Here is a 25,344-nt window from a genome sequence, read left to right as displayed (position 1 = left end):
ACTTTTCTGTAGTTTTGAATTCTTCAAAATAAAACCATTCGGAAGGACCAAAGCGATCTCAAAATTTCAGACAACTGGCTAACAATAAGCATACGGTGGGGTCCAGACAATCACTAGGAAGAATAGAACGTGCTCAGTGGTTTCCAAGAGCAGTAGGATTACAGGTTTTATTTGCTCCTTTGCACACTCAAATCTACCATTTGAGTTTTCCTACAACGGAAATGTAGCCGCTAACCACGTGTAAATGTGAACCTTAGAGAACACAGGTACCTGGAGATGACAGGTGACTTGCTGCCATTCACTGTATTCGCTCTTTCCCAAGGTTTTCTTGCTGGTTCTTAAAAATATGGAACATAAGTTATTAAATACCTTATGTGCTCCCAGAGTTACTGTGAAACAAATAACAAAATCCTAGACGCCACTATACATGTTTAGGCAGTAATACAGATAAACAAAAAATTTTTCATTTCAATTCTGAACTTTAATTAAAATCTGTAAGGATTCTGGGTGCCTGGGGGGCTCAGTCTGTTGAGCGTCTGACTTCAGCTCAGGTCATGATCTCATGGTCTGTGAGTCCAAGCCTCACATGGGCTCTGGGCTGACAGCTCCGAGCCTGGAGCCTGGCTTCGGATCCTGTGTCTCCCTCTCTCTCTGCCCCCCGCCCCCCCCTACCCGCTTGTGCTCTGTCTCTCTCTCGCTCTCAAAAGCAAACATTAAAAAATTTCTTTTAAAAAGTAAAATCTATAAGGATTCTAATTTGTATAACCTCAGACCTTAAAACAGGAAGAAATGAATAAGCAAGTGTGACCAGCCCCCCTAGGAAAACTGCAGACTGTGAAATGTAAAACACTGTATGTCTGCACACCAGGGGCTAAAAGTCTAATGAGCAGGGCTCCCTATCGGATGAGGAGTTCTTGGCTTGGCGGTCTATAGATACGCCTCAGGGAACATGCAAATGAACTATGAACACGTTTGTATAAAAATACAGCCGGCCACCCCTTCTCATTGTGGGTGGGAGGATTCACAGCTCTTTTCACCTTGTGAACAGCTCTGGGACCCTAACTTACAGTGGAGCTCTGAAGAATCTGTGCTCTTGGTAACAACATACATATAAATTTTGGCTTATGGAAGAAAGATAAAGTTATTACAGTAAGTGGTTCACAAAACAGAGGATTTTTAAGGAAGGCAACGTCAAAGTGATCTGAGTCCTATTTAGAGGAAAAACAATTCACAAAGTCACAGTCTTAACTACAAGATAGCTATCGAAGTACTGAATAGTCACCATCCAATAATGAGAATATGAGACTATTGTTGGGTTTTTTGGAGAACGGGTTACAATCACAAAAATGGAAATTTTTTAGGATTTCTAAATAGTGCAATTCTAGAGGTCGCTGGTAGTCTCCAAATCAAAACGAGTAGGAATTAACATGGACATTTCTCTGCAGTGATTACTTATGGGTCATTCAAGATAGTAATTCATTGAAATCATCAAATTTATTCATGTTGCTTTATTCCAAATTAGATAAAAAAGCTGAAGAGACAGTCCAGCTCTTTGTCTTTTGGTCAAACACAAGGAAATGACACGTAAAACATGAGAGCCTCACATCCTAGGCACGGACACCGCGCTAGCGCTCGTACAGTGCCCGCAGTGACAGGTGGTTTATTTGTATTCTGCATGAAATACTCTCCACCCAAGATTTCTCCACGTCAGAAACTGCACTGAATTCAACAACACTTTTCAAAGACTTTAATGAGCTTTTCCTTTTACCTTACAAATTAGAAGCTTTACTTCCTTATCAGTACCACCCAAATGCATGGTTAAAATGACAATGCTCTCTAGTTGAGAACGTTTTGAGATGGATGCTAGTACTAATAACTACAGGCTCACTTAATCTTTTTTTTTTCAATAATGTTTTTTAAGGTTTATTTTTGAGAGAGAAAGAGACAGAAAGAGAGAAACGGAGCATGAGCAGAGGAGGGGCAGAGAGAGAGGGAGACACAGAACCCGAAGCAGGCTCCAGGCTCTGAGCTGTCAGCACAGAGTCCGACGCGGGGCTTGAACCCACAGTGAGATCGTGACCGGAGCCGAGGTCGGCTGCTTAACCAGCTGAGCCATCCAGGCGCCCCTCACTTAATCTTTACCTTTAAGAATCAATGATTAAAGATACTTCCCTTTCATCTATGTATATTTCCTTGCTTTAGCAAATAACGTCAAATCATTAACAGTAGTACACACGGAATGTGTTAAAAATTATGATTTTCAAAGAAAGAATCACCAGAAAAAATCTTCAGGTTTTAACGGATCTCCCAATATCACAGAGGCAGAGGAAAAACAAGTCATTGCTTCTGAGCGTGAACAAAACACTTTTAACATTTTCGTGGCCAAGCAGGTACTTGGTCCAAACATGGGTAAAGGGGAATTTTTAATTGAGGGGCGTTAGTATTTTGAGAAGGTTCTCAAAGGTTGAAATAGATCTCCTAAACTTACCGGGTGTACTTGTCGACGAGGCCTTAGAAGTGACGGGCTCGGAATCTTCCTAAACATACAGAAACTCGTATTAACCACACCACATCTGCTAGAATAACCCGGGGCACAGACTCAGTGCCGCACTCTCCTCCGCCTCCAGTCCTTCTGGTGCGCTGCCCGCCGTGTCTTTTGTCAGCCTCCTGCCCCTTGCGTTCCAGCACAGACTGTCCTCCTCTGCCCCAACTCCCCTCCCCGGGTCCTGTCCTCGAGCACCCTCCCTGAGCGGCACCAGCCATCGAGACAGAGCCAGATGTCACAGACAGGTCGGGGTAACGGCACGGAATACCAAACTTGGGGGGGCGGCGGGGGAGAACACCTGTACTGCTCAGACACCGGTGCACCAGGCCGATAAAGCCCGGCTGACATGGGGAGGGAGGAGGGGGCACAGCCCAGAACCATGGGGGAAACAGTTCAAAACCAGGATTCAGTCTAATTCCTTCGTTTTCAACAGCAGGTAACTGAGACCCTAAGAGATTTTAAAGCTCGAGTGAAAGGTCATTCTCTCATCCAAGGTACAGCGCTTACTCTACAGGTTAGAATTCAGTCCTTTCCCCACAAACTCAACCCATCTTTTTTTTTTTTTTTTTTTTTTTTTTAATTTTTTTTTTTTCAACGTTTATTTATTTTTGGGACAGAGAGAGACAGAGCATGAACGGGGGAGGGGCAGAGAGAGAGGGAGACACAGAATCGGAAACAGGCTCCAGGCTCTGAGCCATCAGCCCAGAGCCTGACGCGGGGCTCGAACTCACGGACCGCGAGATCGTGACCTGGCTGAAGTCGGACGCTTAACCGACTGCGCCACCCAGGCGCCCCAAACTCAACCCATCTTACAAAGAATGCTAGTAAACATTTATACGTGAGGCTCCAAACAAGCCATCTGTTGTACGTGAAGGACCGAAAGAAGCAGTGACAGATTCCAACTAATCTCCGACACCGTCTCCCGAAAGAGCTCCGCTGGCTCTCGTGCCCCAGCCAGGCGGACTCTTCATGAACTCACGTGTTTGTCCTCTTTCTGTTCGGTGTCTATCGTTGATCCCTTTTCAGCAATTCTTCTCCTAGAAAGAGGGTAAGTCAGACTGTTAAAAAATTCATCTAACTCTTAGCAGAACAACTACTTCTCCAGAGGGGAAGAACTGTGCCCGGCTCAATTACAGCTGAATGAAACGAACATGACCCTCTCAATCGTGACCACATTCACGTAACTCCTCGCTTACCTCCTGGCCAGCAGGGCGCTCATCTCCTCCATCAGCCCGCTGCCCCCTAACGGGAGGGGTCCGTTCCCACGACCCGTGTCTGATTTGGACAAGGCCGGGTTCGCGCCGATGGTGCTCCCTCCACTCGGGAAAGAGGCATCCTCCACCTTAATGAGAATAGACACACGGTGAGCCCCTACATTAGACGACCTGAGCGTTACACTCAAAACAGAAGGAACACTTGATTTCAATACAAACATCTAAGTATTATTTGTAAAATCTTTTTAAGAACCTATGGACTGAATGACATGGATTTACATAAATCGGTGGAAGTTTCATCAAAGTTAACGTCAACAGTAATGGGATAAAACGGGATAGAAAATAACGGGATAAGACATGTCTCCCTGTTCGATACACTGACAAGGACATACACTTTAGGAGGGGGAAAAAAAAAAGGGTAACCTGCCCCAGAATGCATAATACAATGAGGAAACCTATCAGGGAAACCAAACTGAAGGATGAGCCACAAAATCAGTGCTTTGCAGACGTCAGCAACGTCAACGTCGTGTAAGAAACACTGAGGGGCTGACACAGATTACAGCATACCCGGGACATCACGATGAGATGGACTCCAGGATCTTGGGCTAGAAAAGTGGCGGAAAAGACATCACTGACCCCAGATGCAATCTGAGTAGGTCTGTAGATTGTTAACAGCCCATCGATCTAGCTTCCTGACTCTGATCATTCTACAGTGGACACACAGGTGCATGTCCCTGTCCCTACAAAGCAGGATTTACGGACACTGTGGAGTGGTGTGTCTGACAAAAGGGGAGAGTATTGTGTTCGCCCAGAAGGAAACACAAACACACGGAAAAATCAAAGCAGATACTGTAAGCGGTGAGTCTGGGCGATGGGTTCACAGAAACTGCACTCTCTCAACTGTTCTGAAGTATAAATTATCTCAAATTTTTCAGTCAATGAAGTTCATGAAAGTAGAATACGGTAAACTCGGTACTTGAGTCGCTGAGAAAGGACAGGACACACACACAGAAAAGGGGACACTCGGAAACGCATTTACCCGGGACACTTTCCTCAGTTTTGCTCCGGCAATCGCAGCGGCAAGTCCAGTCAACGGGCGATTGTCTTCAGACACTGATCCCGCAAAAAATCCAGATGCGGGGAGTGGGGGCGCTGGAGGGGGCGGAGGAGGGGGGGGGACCTGGTTGGGAAGGGGGGGCGGGGGCGGTGGGGGCGGCGGCCCCGCTGCGGGGAGCGGAGGGGGGGGCGGCGGCCCGGGTGGGGGGGCGGTGCTGCGGCGGCCGGGGCGGGGCCGGGTGGGAGCGGCGGTGGGGGCGGAGGTGCGGGTGGTCCCAAGACACCGCCTGCAGGAGAGAGACGTTAGACAGCCGGTCAACGGGGCGCCGCGCGGTACCCTCTTTGGGAAGCGGTGCAGGACGCCACCGCCTCCAACACTCACTACTGTTCGTGAGCTCCGCTTAGCACAATGTTAAAGTCTGGATCGGGGTGAAAAAGATACTAAATTGTAAAGCCAAAAGAGAGGACTTCTGACTTTCGATTTTTGGGTGTTCCCGGGATTTGGTAAATAAAATAAGTGCTTGCAAAATCTGCGCCGGGGGCAGCGTCCCCGAAAACAAGCTAGTGTATGTGAGGGTGGTTAGTAAGGCCTGAAGAAACAGACCCAAAGTCGTCTGCGTGCACCCCCAAAGGCTGAGACAGTAAGTCTGCAGTGGTGGAGACACTGCCTGTGCCGACTGAGACCATGAGAGGGCGTGGGTCCCCATTCCAGTATCTTACACATGTCCCACACTTAAATCCAGTGTGCACAGAATCACCGAAATGAAGGAATCTACTAGAACAAAGCGCAACCTCAAAACAACCAGAAGTAATTAAAGGATCCAGAATTGGAAGTAGAGAGGTTTTTTTAGTCTAGAAGACAGGGGAAGAGAGAAATATTTCCACGTCTAGTAAAACCACAGAGAGAGTGAACACGAACTTCTTTCGTATCAGAATGACCTAGTAGGCACTCCCCTCTTGGAGAGTTTCAGGACAAATAAAATGCTATTTGCACAATGGGTGGGGATTTTCTGCAGCTGCTAACTGAGCACTGACTGAGCGGTTCACACAAGCTGAGAACACAAATGGCTCCTAGAAGAGCACAGAGCAGGGGACGCCTCTCTTCCCGGGCAGTGGGCCCCGAGGGCAGGGCGGGGCGGGGGGGGGGGGGGAGGGTGGCGCTGTCAGGTCAGGCTCACTGTGCCTCTCTGTCCAGCACTGTGGTCACATGTTACACATCTGCACATACTAGAATTCTGGCTCAGTGTTTAAGCCAACTTGATAAGTCAACGAGAAAAAATATGTACACAGCAGTAACAAGTCTTATTACTTAAGAACCAAGATTTTTTGAAGGAGGTGTTTAATTTAAATCCAGACTGTAACACTGTTTCTTTATAAATACAAATCTGTCCTATTCCTTCCTTTACTTCCAGCTAAATCCTCTTTTTGAAAAAAAGAGTTGCTAAGCATCGTCTTTACTTCCAGAACCAGGTCCTCTTCTACTTACAAATAATCCCACCCTCAGAAGGTCACATCCGCCCTCCCCCGTGACCATGACAGCACGGCTGGGCAAGGGGAGGGGCGGGAGGGATAACGGGAGAGGATGCGTATTCCCTTCCAACCACCCCTTCAGCCCACGACTGCCTGTCACTCAGGAGCACGGAATCCACTGGGGCATACAGCAAGCCTGCCATTCTTCCCACCCCTTGTGCAAAGTCAGGCTGCCCCACAGGATTCAGGGTGCACCTACCCCCTCGAGTCCAATGTGGGAAGCCCAAATGAGACAGGGCCCACGACCGTAACTGTGCCAGAGCAGACTCTAGGATGATACGCTTAATGACTACAGCTGGGCGCCAAGTCTATCCTCCAAATTTCCCACAAATTAAAGGGATACAAGGGAGATCATATATTCACTGTGCAGACAAACGTGTAAGTAACGTCTTCCTAGTGAAATTGAAAAGATCTGTGTCGTGGGGGCCACCAGATACCGGACCCCCCCCCCTCCCCGTGATCCTGTGGGAGGCACCAAAGTCCCAATCGCTGTGGGAATTCCTCATATGGATCCTCCGAATGCAACCGATCCAGCAGAAGACCACCTCACTTGTCGGCCACTTGTTCAAACTACAGACAGCGTGGCACGGTGACGGGAGGCCGTCTGCCTGGAGACACCACCCTCCCCGTCCTTCCAGGCAGTGACGGCCGCTGGCACGCCACCTTTCGAGGGACGAGTCGTTAGCAGCAACGACGGAAGCCTTACCCTGTTGGGCTGGAGTCTCGGCCGGCTGAGAGGCTGCCTGCGAGCCTGGCTCAGAAGCAGAGGAGTCCCCCAGCACAGAGTTTAGAGGAGTCTCCGCAGGGGCAGGCGCAGGGGCAGCTGCAGAGGGAGAAGGGAGAACACTAGGCTTGGAGGAGGGAGTTGAGGCAATGGGGGTGCTTGGAGGAGGAGAGGCTTGAGATCCACAGTGTGAGCGCGGTGCGAGGGAAGGCGGCGGCGGCGGCGGCGCTGCTGGCCCTGAGGTAGGCGGCGGAGACACCGGACACGTGACAGAGTCAAGCGGCCCGTTGGGTGCTGTTGGTGACGGAGGCAGTGGGGGCACAGGAGAAGAAACACAGACAGGGAGGACAGGCCTCGGACCGGTCGCTTTGCCGGGGGGACTGCTAATCATGACCGGAGGAGATGGAGGGAGGGGCGACACAGTGCAAGTAGACCAGGCACAGGGCTTCGCGGCTGGAGGCTGAGAAGAGGGTGTGTTCACGGGAGAAGAAGGCCGAGAGTTTTTGTTCAGAGGACGAGGAACCGTAGCGTAATGGGGAAGAACGGGGTGGAAGGCTGAGCCTACAGATGCTGCAAAACGTGTCGCCGAGTGCCGAAGAGGTGGTGTGGGGGGCGTGCAAGTAGGTGGCAAAGCGGTCACCACAGCATAGTCAGGACTGGCGTCTGACCCTGGAGCTGCGATGACTTTAGCATAGGATGGAGGAGGTGCTGCAGGAGGCTGGCAGCCGGCATACTCGGGCAGCGGCGCGCTATACGGGGAGCTGTCGGAGGGCGGAGCTGCGGGAAGGTGGGGAGCGGCAGCAGAGACGGGATAAAAAAGGAGAGAGAAAAAGGGAGCTAGTGAAGCCACAAAACCAGCACTCGGACACAGTGCACACACGCAGACCGCGGTTAGTCCCCGAGAACGCGCTCACTCGTCCATGCATCCTGAGACCCAGGGGAGGAGGACACGGGCTCGCTTTCCGTCTGGCGAGCGTACTGACACACGACATTGCTTACTTAGCTCGTCTTTGGCAAGAAGAAGATTCTATCTCAAGTCTCGTTATTCAGTCCACTAAAAGGACATTCAAGTTACGTGAGTAGGACCACAAACAGAAGAGTAAGTCTGCTTGTTGTTTTACGAACAAATAGCGAAACTGGCAAAAAGTTTTACAAAGGGCTAAGGGCCCCCTGTTTGTGCTTATTTGGGGATAAGTTTTGTTTCTTTGGTTGGCTACAACCCCAGAAAATAACGAGGCAGTTAAGAACAAGTAAATTAGCTCAAACGACAACCCATCAACCACACTGAGACCTTGGATACAGGCCATATGGAATAGGAAAATAATTCTAAGATCCTATGACAGTAAATGTCAATTTTAGTGAATGTCTCAAACTGTGCTTTTTAACGCTTACATCTTTCGATAAATTCCATCCGATTTAGAAATTTTTACTAATTTTTTGCAGTACTAGAATACATGGAAGCCAGTCAGTTTTAGAGAGGGTACTTTTCGCCTACTATTCTGAATTCCTCCTTCAAGCACTTTAGAGCACAAACAAAGTTCTTGAACAGGACAGGAGTCAGGACAATTTAAGCAACCTCAAAGGGGGGGGGGGGGCGCTGTGTTCTAAGTTCATCCAAAGTAAACACTTCCCACAAAAACACACTTGCACTTTACAGCCAATTTACAGGGAGCGAGAAGACTTGGAAAGCCGGGCCGCACGTTTCCGACTTTCTCAAGCCCCCGGCGCTAAGTGCAGTAACACCGCGAGGGGGAAGGAGGCGGCAGAGCAACAAGTGCGGCCTGCTTCTCCGTGTCCCACTTGCTGCCCGCCCCCGCCCGCACATGCACCCGCACGGAGCACGGCGCGCGCTTCTTACCGGCGGCCGACAGCCGGCGCTCCCGCTCGCGCTCCCACTCCAGCTGCTCCTGCCGCTCCAGCTGCTCCTGCCGCTCGCGCTGCTCCCGCTCCCGCTCTCGCTCGCGCTCCCGCTGCTCCTGCCGCTCGCGCTGCTCCCGCTCGCGCTGCTCCCGCTGCTCCCTCTCGCGGTCGAGCCGCTCCAGCCGCTCGCGCTCCAGCCGGTCCTGCCGCTCGCGCTCCCGCTCCAGCCGCTCGCGCTCCAGCTGCTCCTGCTCCAGCCGCTCCCGCTCCGCGCGCTCCACGCGCTCGCGCTCCACGCGCTCCCGCTCCAGCTCCTTCTGCCGCTGCTGTTCTTGCAGCTGCCTGGAATTCCGAGACCAAAGCCATCAGAGCCGCGCGGCGACGGCCGCCGTCCTTAGAAGCCTACTCGCGATGAGCCCGCGTACGCCTCCCTTCCGATGCACAGGCGAAGCGAGCGGAGCCTGCCGTCCACGGCGGCCCGCACCACTTCCCAGCCTCACGGAGATGAGAGTAACTTAGCAGGGTCACTAGTAGCACACGACACTAACGGCTCATTTTAGTGTGCACTGTTCATGAGGGAAGTGCCACAAATAAATGAATTTTCCAAGTAACTGAGCGTACCACCGTAGTGACCAAGTCACTCTTTCGAATGTTCACGATACAAGTTAATACGTCATCATTTTAGAAATACAACGGCTGGCGAGCCACGACAACAGCTCCGCCAAAGTTTGCTCCATTTATTTTTTAAGCCGTTTCCCTACTGCTTCTGAAGGATCGCTACCGGCAGATTTGCTAGGAGAAAAGGTACACACATCTTAAGATTCTGGATACATGGCTCCAAACTGTTCAGGATTAGTGGCTGGGCTTCCCAGCAGCCCAAGGATAGAGAGAACTTCCTTTCACCACTGGGGTCTTTAACTGCTGCTAATGCACTTGCTGTTCAGTCACGTGACAGCTGGCCTCCTGGCCCCTGCAGCCTGCTGGGACACAGCTGCCTGTGTCCTTTGATGGGTTTTCTCCCCGGACAGTTAACATTCCATTCTCATTTGTAGCGCTCTTTTCTCTATTAAAGCTAACAACCCATCGTCACAGATGTTGGTCGTATGTATTTTGAACTTTTATTACGGCTTTTTAACTGCCTTTGATTTTTAAAGTGTCATTTAAAACTGTAATATGTTAGATTTGTTAAAGTTGTAATACGGCTTTTAACTTTTACATAGAGAGTCTAGTGGTGGGATTCCTTCATGTGCTCTGCCTCTGACATCCCTCTTAGCCCTTCCCACAAGATTATGGAATTACATATTTTTACAACAAAGTCCTTAGCTCATATGAAATTCATCTCAGGTTTGGGCACGCAGTGGTGAGCCACATCACTGTACCTTTACTGGCAGAAGATGCCACCTTTCTGTGTGTTGACTGTTTCTGAAATTCCACAACATTTGGTTCGTGGATGTTTGTCTAGAGTGGCACAGTATAGTATGCCTGGACGTCTGAAAGAAATTATCTAGTAGGGTGCATCCATCCTTATTCCTCATCCTTTTGACGTTTTCTAGAGGATTCTCAGATACTTCGCTTTCTCTGGCTAAGTTTTAGAATCACTTTGTTAAATCTACCCCTTCTGCCAAGACCTATCCTTCTCAGTCCTAGTAACACTTTCTGAACTTTGAAGATCGATGGAAAACATTCATGTCTTTTAACCTCCTTGTCTAAGAATGTATGGAATGTCTCAGTATTTACGCAATTAAATTAAAAATCCCCTTCTTTCATGCTAGGACTTCAAATGCTGGCTGTGGAATCGCTGTGATTATATTAAAACCTACAGAGGCCCAATGTATGTGGCTGTGAAACATACAGCTTGCTTTTAACTTCCATACATACATATAACAGAGCAAGCAAAGGTCTCCAAGTACCCACCTGGACCTAAACAACAGTCTTGCCATAAAAGTTAACTTTCCCCAAATAAAAATACTCGGCCCCATCTTCTACATAATAATCTCATAGCACCGTGGGTAAGATTAAATGAAGCAATGCCTTGAAAGCTCTTTAAAAAGTGCCTGAAAGCATATGAACACTCAATAAATGTGAGCTATAATAATAATTGTTTGGAAATTTCAAATTAGGACTTTCCTTGGACTGGCTAATAGCCTGGCTGGGTTCCAATTAGAGGCAGAACTAAATGACAGAGGGTGTATGCTAATCTTTGTTCCTCCCAGCACTAGCAATAAACCACTAAGATTCTTCCAGAAATCTCTCCCCGTTTCCTAAACTGACTATAAAAAAGGAAAGAGCCCACTTGACAAGTGAACCAATCCCACTTCTGTCGGAAGAACGCGAAGCCTCCCTTGCGACAGGTCACCGGACTTGACAATATTGCAGGAGACGGGGTGCCTGGGGGGCTCAGTCGGCTGACAGTTCAGAACCTGGAGCTGCTTCAGACTCTGTGTCCCCCTCTTTCTCTGTCCCTCCCCCACTCACGCTCTGTCTCTCAAAAATAAATAAATGCTAAAAAAATATTTTTTTAAAAAGAATATTGCAAGAGAGAAGCAGAAGAAACCTACGGCAGTGCTCAGGACAGGCAGTGGTGGAGACACTGGCTGGAACATAATAAACCAGATTTTTAGGGCACAGTACTGACTTTGTTATGCTGCTGGACAACCGCTAACTGCCAAAGTTACGGAGGGTAGCAATATCGCTGCAGGGGTGAAGGCAAGAAATTCGGTGTACTCACAAGGATGTTTTCAATAACAAACTGGGTAGACAGAGTCGGTTCTTTTTGTAATACCTTCTAATAAATAAACTTGGCTGGGATGTACCATTAAACTTAAAACACGGTCTGTGTCAAAAAATAAGGGCATACGCTATAATGGAATCGTCTAAACAACCTATTGGTCCAAAAGGCGAAGAGATGCCCACGTTATTCTAACCAGAGCGCATCTGCGTCCGGAAGCTGAGGGGAGGTATCGCAGGGCACGGAAGCTCACGGAGAAATCTGTGACGAGAGACCCAAGTCACTGGGCCCCTGCACGCTTCCGTGCCACCTCTTTCATTTTACTCCCGTCAAATAACGTGGGTGCACGAAGCTTACTAACAAAACCAACAGACGACTGCTCCAACCTTTCCAGCCCTGGCTCCAACACCAGAGACCATTACTGCCAACTCTTTTTGGACGTTCCTTCTGTTTTCACTTTAGAGACTGCCTACCGATGCCTCCTGTGGGGCCCTCACCATACCCGGGGTCCCTAAGCACAGTCCCAGCAGAATAATGAGATCCATAATCAGAGTTTATGTCACTGACACAATAATGTAAATACTGTTCATGGCTAAACCATAGAGTATCCTAAAACTACACTGCATTTCTTTTTATTTATTTATTTAAAGTAATCTCTGCACCCACGGTGGGGCTGGAACTCATGACCCTGAGATCAAGAGTCGCATGCTCCACAGACTGAGCCAGCCGGGCGCCCCTCACTGCAGTTCTCATTCAAGTTCTTTGGGTTTTGATTGTTTGTTTGCTTGTTTTTACCTCCAAGTTAATGGCCACTTCTCCAGGCGACACAATGCTTTTATCACTAAAAGTAAGCTTAAGTCACAGGCAGAGGCCAGGTCTGAAGGATTACTGCATAATGGCATTTACAGCCAGGGAATCCTGACTTAAGAAGATTATTCCACAGGTTATGATATTTATTCTAGGGTTCTCAGCCTATCAAAGATCAAGAGTATCTACTGATGTGGGAGAGTAGCACATTGCCAGATGGCTTCCCCACGATCACGGACACACGGCTGGAGGAGGCAGTTCACAAGCTGCAGAAGATTCCGCTGACCGCACAGTCTCTTGATTTGAAGGACGGACGGAAAGCGTTAAAAGCCCCTGGCTCATTTCTAGCCCGCTCACTGAAAAGATGCACATCTAAATATATTTCCCAAAGTAGTGTGTCAACAAGAAAATCTCAGGCTTACAAATCTTTAGTAGTGTGAATAATTCTCACCTAAACGGGATGGCGTACAAACATGACATTCACACGTTTTGATCTCTAAAGCAGGACGTCTGTATTATCTTTTTGGGGGGCAGTTTCCAAATTTATAATCTCTGCTTTTCCCAGAAACACCACTCCCGACTCTCATACAGGAAACGCAGGGGACGCCTCCTCCTGGAGCTGTGCTGCACGGTTTCTTCACTCTTTGCTAGAACCATCTGAGGACCTCTCCAAAGTACATGGGCTCTAACCCTGAAGTACGCACAAATTCTACCAGACTGATCTTTCTCTTAAGTTAGGATATGCATTTTACCATAATTTGAAAGTTTCTGAGAAAATGTACATTTTTCCAGAAACAATTACAGTGAAAAGGACCAATATCATGGCCACCAAGAGCATTTAAAAAACATCAAAAATAGTTCCTCCTACCACCCAAATACCCCCTTCCTCGAAAGAAGTCTCCCCAAATGTCAAGAGATGCCCAAAGCACTGGCCAACAATGAGAGTAATAGTTTTTTAAAAATATATTCAGACACGTATTTAGTTTATGTTGACCCAAAGACTATTTTTCTTCAAGTGAGCAAAATATAATGAAATTTAAAACCACATTTCGTACAGCCTTACCTATGATGAAGAGTGTTATTAGGTAGATAAAGAATGATTTAAAGTCTGAGTTGACAACATTTAGTAACACTACGATGCTACCAACACTTGTCAGAAAATAAAACTACATACATCTTCTGATCACATCACGTGGGTTATTCCACTTCTTCATTAGTAAGCAAATACAAAACGGACCAGATGAAAGCAGAGGATGCAGGTCTCAGTTACAGAGCCCCCAACACAGGCCCATACTCACAGCAGCAGGCGGTCGACTCTGGGTCCATCCGGCCCCGGCCGGCTGACTGGGGGGCTGTACAACCGCATGGCTCCCGGCCTGCTCTTTGCTGGGACTACCAGGCCCTTTTATATCTCTCAGGTAGTGGTGCCCATTCGCTATTTATAGACATTAACTAAATTACATCCTATGTTGAGACTGAACACAGGACTGACTCATGTTTCTTAAATACGGTTTTCATCACAGTCAAAGAAGCCAGATATTACTAATACGAGTAGAAACCAAAGACTGACGTCAACAAACGATACGTACAGGGGTAGAGAACTAACCAGTAACTACCGTCACGCTACCAGAGTCAAGGTACTGGACTCACTAAGACAACACCTGGAGTAAACATCTGTTTCATCAACTCGAATTCACGCTCATTGAAACAGAAAGATTAAACTTGTAAAATGCACACACACCTTAACAGTCGTGTCACAGAGCGTGTAACAAAACACAGCTTCCGATCTCGCTCTCCAGAAGCAGAGCCTTTCGATCTGGTGCTGATGTCAGGGTCCCACATACGGTAGTTTCTTGAGCTCCCCCAGTTCTCAGCTGTTCAGTCGCACGGTACCCGCTTTCTCCTTCACAGGTGAGCCACCTCCTGCCCCTCTCCGCCACAGAACCTCACCTTCCTCGCTCTTCCGATAAAATCACGACACCACTTTGGATCCCAACGTTCACGGCCAATCACATCTGCTCTTCCGAGCAATTTCTTCCTTGTTCTGGTGTCAAAAATCACTGTCTCCTCCCCATCTGGTTCTTTTCTTCACACTATCCCTACTTCACCCCAAACTCTCCAACCGGAACTGTAAACCCTCTCGACATGACCCGGCGCATCAGGTGATCCGCTCTTTTTTTTTTTTTTTTTTTCCAACGTTTTTATTTATTTTTGGGACAGAGAGAGACAGAGCATGAACGGGGGAGGGGCAGAGAGAGAGGGAGACACAGAATCGGAAACAGGCTCCAGGCTCTGAGCCATCAGCCCAGAGCCCGACGCGGGGCTCGAACTCACGGACCGCGAGATCGTGACCTGGCTGAAGCCGGACGCTTAACCGACTGCGCCACCCAGGCGCCCCAGATCCGCTCTATTTCGTGTTCCCTCATTCTTGCTTTTCCCAGGAAGCACCTCAGATCCCTGGCCCATCGGACGGGCCCCGAGGTCTGGCTTTCACCTTCAGTGACGCTGGGAACTCCCTAATCTCATCCCAAGATGGGTGCCTTGTTTCCTGGTGGGGCCACGATGTCCTCATTCCTGAATGGTTTATTCTCTCACTTTATTTTTAAATGTTTATTTTTGAGAGAGAGCATGCGTGAGAGGGGGTGGGGCAGAGAGAGAGGGAGACAGAGGATCTGAAGCGGGCTCCTCACTCGAACTCATGAACCATGAAATCGAGACCTGAGCCCAAGTTGGATGCTTAACCAACTGAGCCAGGCAGGCACCCCAATTCTCTCATTTTAACAGAACACCCCTTCCAGTAGCTTCCTGGGAAGTCGTACAGAGAAGAAGTTTGGAAACAACCTCTCAGGATTTGAAGCCCTCCCGCCCACCCCAAGCTCTACTCTCGCAGTCTACAACTCCAGTGACAGGCCCTGTCGGTGGGTCTGTTTTTCTCACTTACTGGGTCGGACACTGGCGAGTCGTGTCCATCCAGACCTGGGGCCCCATAAGTGAGAACCCAGGGCCCAAAGCCGGCCACTCCCGCTTGCCCCTGCTGTCCCCAGCAAACTGCAAAGAGGGGAACCACTGCCACAGAAGCCTCGTGGCCACTCTCTGGCTAAAACATTTACCACCTGGCCCTACTCGGAAAAGGCCTGCAGCGCTCTGACCCACATGACCGCATCACTGAGGTCCAGGAAACTTTCTCCTGTCATTTATTTGCAGATTCTGTTTCCTCAGGCTTTTCGTTCTTTGCTTCCTTAAAGCTCCCATTATTTGGATATTGGTCCTCCTAATCTGATCTTATTTTATTTTCTTTCTCGTTTACTGTCCCTTATCTTTTATTATAACTATTCCTAGGGTAATTTATTTTTCAAAACTCCTATTTTTTTAATGTCTAAGTACATTTCCTTAGTTTCTGAATGATTATTTTTTAAATAACTAGGGTTTCTGCTTTAGGAGTGAAATATATTCTCCTAGTTTCCCAAAGCTGTTACAGTGTATTTTCAGGTTTTCTTCTGCTCCCTGTATTACACCTATTTCCTCCAGCTTCAGTTTGTTCTGTCTGTTGTCATCTGTCTTCAGGCCACAGAACACAGGAGCCCAGCTGGCTGAGGCAAGGACCAAATACTAAGGGTCTGCCACAAAGTATCTTCTTCCCAATAGATCTAACCCCCCAGCAAAGATAGATTACGGGATCCAGGCCAAAGGAAAATGGTGTATACCTTTCTCATTATGGGAAAATACTTAAGTATTAAAAAGCAAGGTGCCTTTTTATTATACGACAAATTCAAGACAAGACTACTAAAAAGCAATTTCTGGGGCACCTAGGTGGCTCAGTCAGTTGAGCGTCTGACTCTTGATCTGGTCATGATCTCATAGCTCGTGGGATTGAGCTCCATGTCGGGTTCTGTGCTGATTCCCTCTCTTCCTCTCTCTGCTCCGCCCCCCCCCCCCCCCCCCCCCCCCCCCGGCATGCGAGCACACGCTCTCGCTCGCTCAAAAATAAATAAATAAGTAAAAAGCAGTTTCTTAGCATGGCATACAAAGCACTTTGGGAGCTGGACTCGACTTACTGGTCTAAGGCGGGGGGAGGGGTAGGAAGGAGGGCCCCCTGCTCGCCCCTGCCCTTACCCTCTGCTCTTCCTGCCTGGAATGCTCCACCAGGTCCCATTCAAGGCCTGGCTCAAAGCCATCTCCTCAGGGAAGCCTCCTGCCATCTCCCAAGCGGCACAGACAGAAGCCCAAGGAGCATGAAAACAGCGTGAATTATCTTATTTAACTCTACTCCGAACCATATACACTCACATTTTCTGTCTCTTATACCTAACACCTACACATACGTGAATTCACTACCAGAAACTTCCTGGCTTTTTCTTAGAAACTTTATTCAGGTCTCTACTCTCAAGCAGCCTACGATGTTCGCTGTGAAGGAGACCCTTCTGTAAACCAGATCCTCAACGGTAAAAGGTAATAGAGCGGGTGATTGAGTCGTAAGGGTTCAGAAAAGCAAGCCAGCGACAGACCCGGAGGAGAGTCTACGGACAACGAGCGGCCGCCGAGCGAGGCACGGAGGAGACGCCGGGGCGCAGAGACACCGCCGGGGCCCAGGACCCCGATGCCCGCAGACGTCCGGCCAAAGAACTAAGCCGGACGTGAGGACGGCTCGCGGGAGCGCTGAGGGGAAGCGACACACGGGACTGTCTGGACTCATTCCGGTCCGCAGACGTCAACAGTCAAACTCTCCCCTCCCGGAATTCCAGAAAAACCCTGACAGTGCCTACGCAAACTCACGACAAAGTAGAACACGGAGGGGTTGGCGGCAGACCAACTCCATCATCAGGTCTACGGAGGCGGGAACAGCAGAGCCGGAAGTCTCGACCTCCCGCCCGCGTCTCTGTAGACAGTGTAGCCCAGTACCTGCCCGGCGCCCTTACGCGCACATCCGGCGAAGGTCCCAACCGCGCGCCGTCAGAGCTCCCCCAGCCCGGTGTCTCCCAACAAAACCCCCTCCGCTCGCACAGTCCCTCGCGGCTCCGTCGAGGACAACTCACCCTCCCCTCCCCACCCGCTCGGGTTAAAACCCGTGACCCTCCCCTGCCGGCACCCCGCCCCCAAGGAGCCCAAGACTCTGCCTTCTCGCCACGTCCACGCCTCGGCGGAAGCCACCCCCGGGTCCCGCCTAGTTGACCGCGACGGCCGCCGAGTCCTCCCGCCGGACGGTCCCGGCCACGCGCCCGCCTGCGTGCGCGCTCCCCTCTAGGCTAGTCTCCGCGGCGCAGCCAGACGGACGGCCGAGACGGCAAGACGACTCACGTCCATCAAGACCACTCAGCGGTTCCTTCTTCGCTCAATTCTCCGCAATCGCCTGCCGCGTCCCGCGTGACAGGACTCTCCGCGGGCTTCAAACCCACCTACTGCTCTCCCTGTGCACTTGCTGTCTCTGCCCCAGCCTCAGGGGCCTCTTCGTCCACGTGCACACCTGTGCACGAGCACCACGAGGCCTCCGCCCGGGGTGCTCCCTCCGCACGCGGCGCACTTCACCCAGACACCCACCTGGCCGGCGTCCCCTTGCCCCTCTGGCCCGCACGCCCGCCTCTACTCGGTCTCTTCCGGGGGCACTACTCGCCTACGAGGTCGACGGTCCCTCTGACTGGGGGTAAGGCTGTTTACGTCCCCGCCCCGCTCCCTGCCCCGCTCCGTCGTAAGCAGGGGAACAGACGGCGCCCGAACCTCGCTGCGCCGCAGAGCAGAGGCGACCACAGCCGGCATCCGTGCCGAACGTGGCTGAAGCAGACGGCAGAAGAGGAGGCAGGAGAGGCCTCCCGCGAGGCCAGGGGACAGGACGCGAGCGGGCAACGCAGCCACGCTCAGGCCGATTAATAACCGCACGCCCTGTCTCAAGAGCAGCCGCACCGCCACCCTCTCCTCCCCAGCTCAGCTCAACAGACGCAGTGGCGTTTACCACAGACTGCCCTCTAAGCAGACACGCGGCGTCGGGTGAGTCACGGCTTTGGGGGAGCCAGGGCTAGCTCGCATTTGTGGGGTCCCGAGGCCGGTGGGCCCTCCACCCTTGTTCCCTACCTAAAGGACAGCCTGCCAGTCTGTGTGCTCTGCCCGCCTCCACAGACCCCCCCGTCCCCGGCAGCCCTCGCTCTCAGGGAGGCTGTGTCCAGCAGAGACGTCACCTCCATGATGCAACAGGAAACCCGAGCCAAGGACGGATGCCATTCGCACGAATCCGTTTACAAAGAAGCGGACCACTCAAGATTACCAGATATTTGAGGAATATTGAGTACAAAAGACAAACAACCCAGCTCTACAGGAGGGAGAGGACTCAGAGAAAGGACGAGAACATGAGAGACTTAAGATACGATCGTGAGTCTGGAACAGGCTGTTAAAAAGGGAATGATTACAAAACAGAAAAGGCTCTCTTGGAGATTAAAACTGATCTTACAATAGAGATCCATCACGTCCCAGCCGATTAGGTGGCCGTGAGCCAGGGGTGTGGCCTGTGGGCGCGTACAATGTGGCCTATCTGGACAGTGATGCGTGGTAAGTGTAAAATACATTCCGAATTTTAAAGACTCAGTATGAAAAAGAGAATGTAAAACACCATAACAATTTCTACACTTACTTTATGCTGGAATGATAATATTAAAAAAATTTTTTTAATGTTTATTTCGTTTTGACAGAGAGAGAGAGAGAGAGAGAACAAGTGGGGGAGGGGCAGAGAGAGGGGGAGACAGAATCCCAAGCAGGCTCCAGGCTCTGAGCTGTCAGCACAGAGCCCGACGCGGGGCTCGAACTCACAGACCGCAAGATCATGACCTGAGCTGAAGTCGGATGCTCAACCGACTGAGCCACCCAGGCACCCCTGGAGGGATAAGATTTTAGATAAACTGGGTTAAACACGATATATTATTAAAATTAAGGTCACAGATTTCTTTTTTACTTTTGCTAATATGGCCACTAAAAATTACATACATGGGCCATACTGTATTTCTACTAAATAGTGCTGGTCTAGGATATGTGGCTAAAAATATTGCCAATGATACAGAACACAAAGAAAAAAGCAGAAAATGAAAAAATAGAAGTATACTGAAGCAACAACCCTGGAGGCCAGCATCTGACATGTAGGAGTTCCCAAAAAAAGTCAACAGAGAAAACAGAGAAGACATGTTAAAAAAATAAATTTTTTTAAAAAAATTAAGAGATGTGCTTATTAAGTTTTCAAATGGAAAAGGTCTATTAAATATTGAGGTTAAAGAAAGAAATGAGGGAGAAAGAAACTACAAAACTCAAAAACTTTAGCTAGTCACATATTCGTGAGGACTCCAACTACCCTGGTTAATGAGGTTTAAAGGGACCCCAGAGTGGGGTAGGGGGTGGGGGGGCTCCCGTGCAAACACACGGACAAGACAGCACACCCAGGGGGCGGAGCGGGACGGCAGGACCACTGAGCCCCCCTCGCAGAGGGAGCAGTGAAGAGACACAGGTTCAATTTGAAAGAGAAACCGACAGCAGGACTACAAATAGTGGCCACTGGTAACGGGCAGGGACATGAAGAATTCGGGTTTCCTAGTAAAGTCAGCCGCCACTAGCCATCACTCGACTAATCAGGAGACAGAAATAGAAACATATTATCTCGCGCTATGGAAGAAGCCATCCAAAATACGAAAAGCAGAAACGGTTAGGAGGGACTGATTCTGGAGATTAACACGAAGGGAAGGCCACACGCTCCCCCATCTCCGGCCCTCCGGCGCTACCTGGGATTCTACCATGAACACACGACTTAAAAGAAGAATTAATCTGACAGTAAGCAAGTGGGAAAAACTGAAAGGGATCTAGGTTAAAGGCAGGAAAACCAACTAGAAAACGATGGCAGTGCGTAAGGGAACACACGCCAGAAAAGCTATCGGTGACGAGAATGTCCGAAGAGACAATCTGTCAGGCTTTCCAAGACAGAAGTCACAGGGTATGCCGGAACAGAGCCTGTGAATGAAGATAATTACAGACTTCCTAAAACAGAAAGTCCGGGTGAAATACGAAGAGAAGGAAGTGTGCGCGCCCTGAGGTACTAGCGGGATACCCAACGCATGCGTTCCGCAGCAGAACACTCACTGAGGAGTGTTCTCAGTTGGAACCGAGGGGTCTGTGACCCTCCGAAATGTCATGCAGGTGTTGCACAGAAGAGCACGTGTACGCGCATTTAAGAAGGATGCAGGGCTGAGTGGAAGAGGGCAGGAGTCCACTGCTGGCACCAAATTCTCAAAAGGACGCGTGGATTCCATTTCATTGGAAATATGGATCTCAGGTGCAGGATCACGGCTGTAAATGTGGGAGCCGTCAGCATAAGACAGTTAAGAGAAAACTACAATATCCCACAGAATGCTCAGTTTTTTGAAGGTACACCATGTACGGAAAAAACCCAGAGACAGCTAAGCGCACGCCCTTGCGGAAGAAATGGAAGGGAGAGCAGTCCGCGATGAACAGAGACTACAGTACCAAAAGGAAGAAAGCAGAGGCAGGCTGTGCACCAGAAGAAACCTAAACCAGAAACAAGCCAATGATGATGGAAGCAGCATTTCCAGGAGATCAGAGCAGACACCAACAGATTTCACCAGATAAAAATGGAAGCGGGTGGAGGAGAGCAAAGGGAAGGAACAGAGATAAAAATGAACACCAGGATAAAGAAAGTGGCGTCCAATGGAAGGTTTATCCAAGAGAAAGAAGAGGGGCGCCGGGCTGGCTCAGTTGGGTGGGAAGTGCGACTCTTGATCTCAGGGTTGTGAGCTCAAGCCCTACATTGGGTGCAGACATAAACATTATTTTTTTTTTTAATTAAAAAAGAAAAAAAAGAAGAAAGTCTGTGTGTGAATATGGACAGAAAATAATTTAAAAATTTACACCAATTTTTTGGACGATTTCAAGTCTTCAACTAAACAAGTAATATAAACAACATCCAATTTCAAATCCTGACGTATCTTCCCACATACAAGCAGAAAAGCCTCAAGTCCAGCTGAGCGCTGCAGGGCTAACACCCAGATGGGACAGATACACACAGCGTTTTCACAGCAATCAGTAAAAAATTCCCTCAATACTCATTTCCAGTACAGCCTCGAGCTGCAAGTCGTGGACAGCCCTCCATGTAGCGGACGGCCCTTCAGAGACCCTTAACCAGCCGGCAGCATCCTCTGCGGCTCCGGTCTCTACTCTGTGCTGTCCTCGCCCAGCACCTGTCCCCAGGGCCACATGCTTGTCTGCTCCACAACGTGAAAAATTATCCATTTGGGTTCTCTCCTGGTTCTTCCTGGCTTTCTACAAATGGGTTACTCCTGATAATACTACAATCATTTTTTTATTAATTATTTTTCCGTGTGTATGGGGGGGGGGGCAACAGTATCATTACAATTTCTAACTCTTGAAATTATTTTGGAATGTTTAAAACACTCAATACAGAACTTTTAAACCTTCCTTATTTCTACAAAAACTTAAGTTTTATTTCTGTTACAGCATCACTCAAAAGAGTTGGACAGATTTTCAACCAAATAGAGAGGGATTTAACCAGAGAGGTTGTGATGAAAACAAAATTCATTTCGGAAGGGCCTTCCCCAAGGGCCACGCATTTACACACAGAACGTGGTGAAAGATCCCCGTCTGTCTGTCTGTCTGTCTTTCAGAGGAACATGACACACATATCAAGACAACATGGAAAATATGAAGAGTGTTTCAAATGTGGATCCAAATCAAAGGTCACAGGAAGAAACTCTAGCTTGCCATGGAGCAAATGGTTGTCACCTGGAAGAATCCATCTGTAGGACGGTTATCAGCTCTCTGTAATAAACAAGTGACCTACTAGTGATTAAAAATAACAGGGGTGCCTGAGTGGCTCAGTTGGTTGGGCGTCTGACTTCGGCTCAGGTCATGATCTCATGATTCGTGGGTTCGAGCCCTGCGTCAGGCTCTGTGCTGACAGACAGCTCTAGCCTGGGACCTGTCTAGGATTTTGTGTCTCCCTCTCTCTCTGCTCCTCCCCTGCTCATGCTCTGTCTCTCAAAAGTAAATAGACATTAAACAAACAAACAAGGGGCGCCTGGGTGGCGCAGTCGGTTAAGCGTCCGATTTCAGCCAGGTCACGATCTCGCGGTCCGTGAGTTCGAGCCCCGCGTCGGGCTCTGGGCTGATGGCTCAGAGCCTGGAGCCTGTTTCCGATTCTGTGTCTCCCTCTCTCTCTGCCTCTCCCCTGTTCATGCTCTGTCTCTCTCTGTCCCAAAAATAAATAAACGTTGAAAAAAAAAAAAAAAAAAAACAAACAAACAAAAAAAGGCAATGTCAACATCTCCAAAAAGTTTTCATTTGTTTAAAGTGGAAGGCCTGGGGGGCGCCTGGGTGGCGCAGTCGGTTAAGCGTCCGACTTCAGCCAGGTCACGATCTCGCGGTCTGTGAGTTCGAGCCCCGCGTCGGGCTCTGGGCTGATGGTTCGGAGCCTGGAGCCTGTTTCCGATTCTGTGTCTCCCTCTCTCTCTGCCCCTCCCCCGTTCATGCTCTGTCTCTCTCTGTCCCAAAAATAAATAAACGTTGAAAAAAAAAATATTTAAAGTGGAAGGCCTGGGAGAACCTGGATGGCTTGGTTAGTTAAGCATCCAACTCTTGATTTCGACTCAGGTCATGATCTCATGGTTTGTGAGATGGAGACCAGAGTCAGGCTCTGCACTGACAGGGTGGAGCCTGCTTGGGGTTCATATTCTCTCTCTCTCTGTCTCTGTCTCTGTCTCTCTCTGTCTCTGTCTCTCTCTCTCTCTGTCCCCCCCACCCTTGATCACACTCTCTCCTACTCTCTCTCTCAAAATAAATAAAAGATAAAATAAAATGGAACACCTGGTTTCACTAATTCAGTTTTAGTTACTGAATGTATATAAAACTCTTTTGTTACAAGTTTGGTAGCTTACAGTTCAGAAACTCTGCTAATTCAGGAAAAAAAAAAAAAAACTATACCTAATTGAGGCTGTGTTACAATTTCAAATCTATTTCTTTATAAAGGGCATTGAAGCAACGAGATGATACTATTGATCTCACTGAACCAGCGATTTAATCATGAACAGAGTGAGTTTGTATCCATTACTAAGCTCTATGGTAGTATCTCAAGATCAGAGACTTATCCGAACAGCCAACACGACGCCAACTTTCTAGTTAAATTAGTTATGTGAAAGCCATAATGACCATAGATCAATCTATAACCACTATAAAAATAAGACTCCGTGAAGTGCAAGTCATTTCGTATGCTGCTAAGTGACTTTTAAATGGCTGACAAGACACAATCTACTTCCTATACCAGGATGCTCGCGGGCCTTCCGCAGTAGAAAGAAAAACTGCAAATAACAACTTTTAAATTTACCTTCTTTGAATTTCCAATTCTTCTTGTGATGGGCCATTTTGAACTTGGGCAGGTAGCTGTGAATTTTGTCTAGGCAATGTTGGCCCTAAAAAGGGAGGAAAACATTATAGATGAACATTATCTTTATAGCTAGCTGGACAGAGGAGATAAAATCATGAGAAGAATAACATAAAACCATCACATATTTACAAATGTATCTTCTTTATTGTTTAGCAAAATAAAATATAAGCTTTACATAACACACAGCAAATGAAAGACTGCGACATAATACTGCCATCATCCCCAGAAGGCTTACTTGAAACAAATGGAAAACACCAACAATAAAGGAAAATAAACATTTACATATGAAGAGCTTGAGGAAAACAAGTGTTCAATGAGCATCTGAATAGGCGCCTGAGCTTGGCATTTTCTAGGACAATGAGACATTCTCTTCAGGGTACTTATTCATGAAGTGGGGAGGGAGAACTTAAATGAAAAAAATCAGAATTCAAAAACTCACCTAAATAGAACACTGGAAATGAAAAACAGGAGAGAGAGAGCATGAGAACCTTATTACTAGGATGAAGTATGCTAATGCATTTATCAAATTTGCCCAATTTAAGCTGCCATTCTTATTTACTGGCTTGGCATTTCCAGCACTGGTGAAAACAAACATTTGCTAAACTTCTAAACAGAATTAGCCTACTTCTCTGAATTTTTAATGTAACAGAGGTCATCTTAGCAACTTTTTATTTGGGGTAAAAAACAAAACCCCCCCCCAAAAAAAAAAACAAAAACAAAAAACCCTGCGTTCAAACCAACACGGCTCTGTCACGAGAAACTAATGACCCTTCATTCCCACGTACCATGTACAATGCAGACCCATTTTTAGCATCTTATAAAGAATGCCATTAAATATGGGACATTTTAATGTCACTGGATATAAAAATTAAATGTATCATGAGAGAAATAAACACTGGACCTAATATGCAACGCCCACGGTTAAAACAGAACAATCTTGAACTCTAACCCAGTAAACAAAAGAATCCAGTAAACAAGTAAATCTAGTGTGTCAGCAAATGCCCCTAACAGATATTGTGAAAGTGTTTTGTAGACCACTACTACAAGAAAGAGTTGATAGACAAACACTTCTGTGTACTAATGCCAATGCTCGTATCTCTAAGTTAACAGCACAAGAGCACCAACTGTGTGCCGTAGAGTGAAGTGACCCTCACAACTAGAAGGACATGGCAATATAATAATACAGTACTGGTAGATCCCAAATGTAGAAAAGCAGATGCTTTGATCTAAACTTACCTACTAAATTTTTTCCTCATCTCTTTCCCCATTTCTAGATTAATCATGTGATTTGTCTTTTGGAGGACAAATTACATGACAACTGCAGTGATGTATTTCATTAGATTTCCTAACAGTCTGCTATTTTGATAACCACATAAAAGAAGTATTAAAATGTATTAACCCCATGTCATCAGCAACAAGAAAAAAATCAAAAAGCTTTTTAAA

General features: G+C 48.2%; 1 protein-coding gene across 1 annotated transcript in view; it reads right to left on the bottom strand.

Moving 5' to 3' along the window:
- The window catches only part of ENAH (ENAH actin regulator), a 138,408-nt gene that overhangs the window by 13,193 nt on the left and 99,871 nt on the right, over positions 1–25,344 (bottom strand). Inside the window, 9 exon segments of the mRNA XM_045453285.1 lie at positions 271–337; positions 2,489–2,537; positions 3,525–3,582; positions 3,742–3,887; positions 4,799–5,028; positions 5,031–5,102; positions 7,052–7,168; positions 8,928–9,271; positions 23,842–23,926. Of these exon segments, the coding sequence (XP_045309241.1) occupies positions 271–337; positions 2,489–2,537; positions 3,525–3,582; positions 3,742–3,887; positions 4,799–5,028; positions 5,031–5,102; positions 7,052–7,168; positions 8,928–9,271; positions 23,842–23,926 (1,168 nt within the window).

This window comes from Leopardus geoffroyi, chromosome C3 (genome assembly GCF_018350155.1).
Source record: "Leopardus geoffroyi isolate Oge1 chromosome C3, O.geoffroyi_Oge1_pat1.0, whole genome shotgun sequence".
Lineage (NCBI taxonomy): Eukaryota > Metazoa > Chordata > Mammalia > Carnivora > Felidae > Leopardus > Leopardus geoffroyi.
Note: the sequence above shows the minus strand (reverse complement) of the source record. Positions and strands in the feature narration are given on the sequence as shown.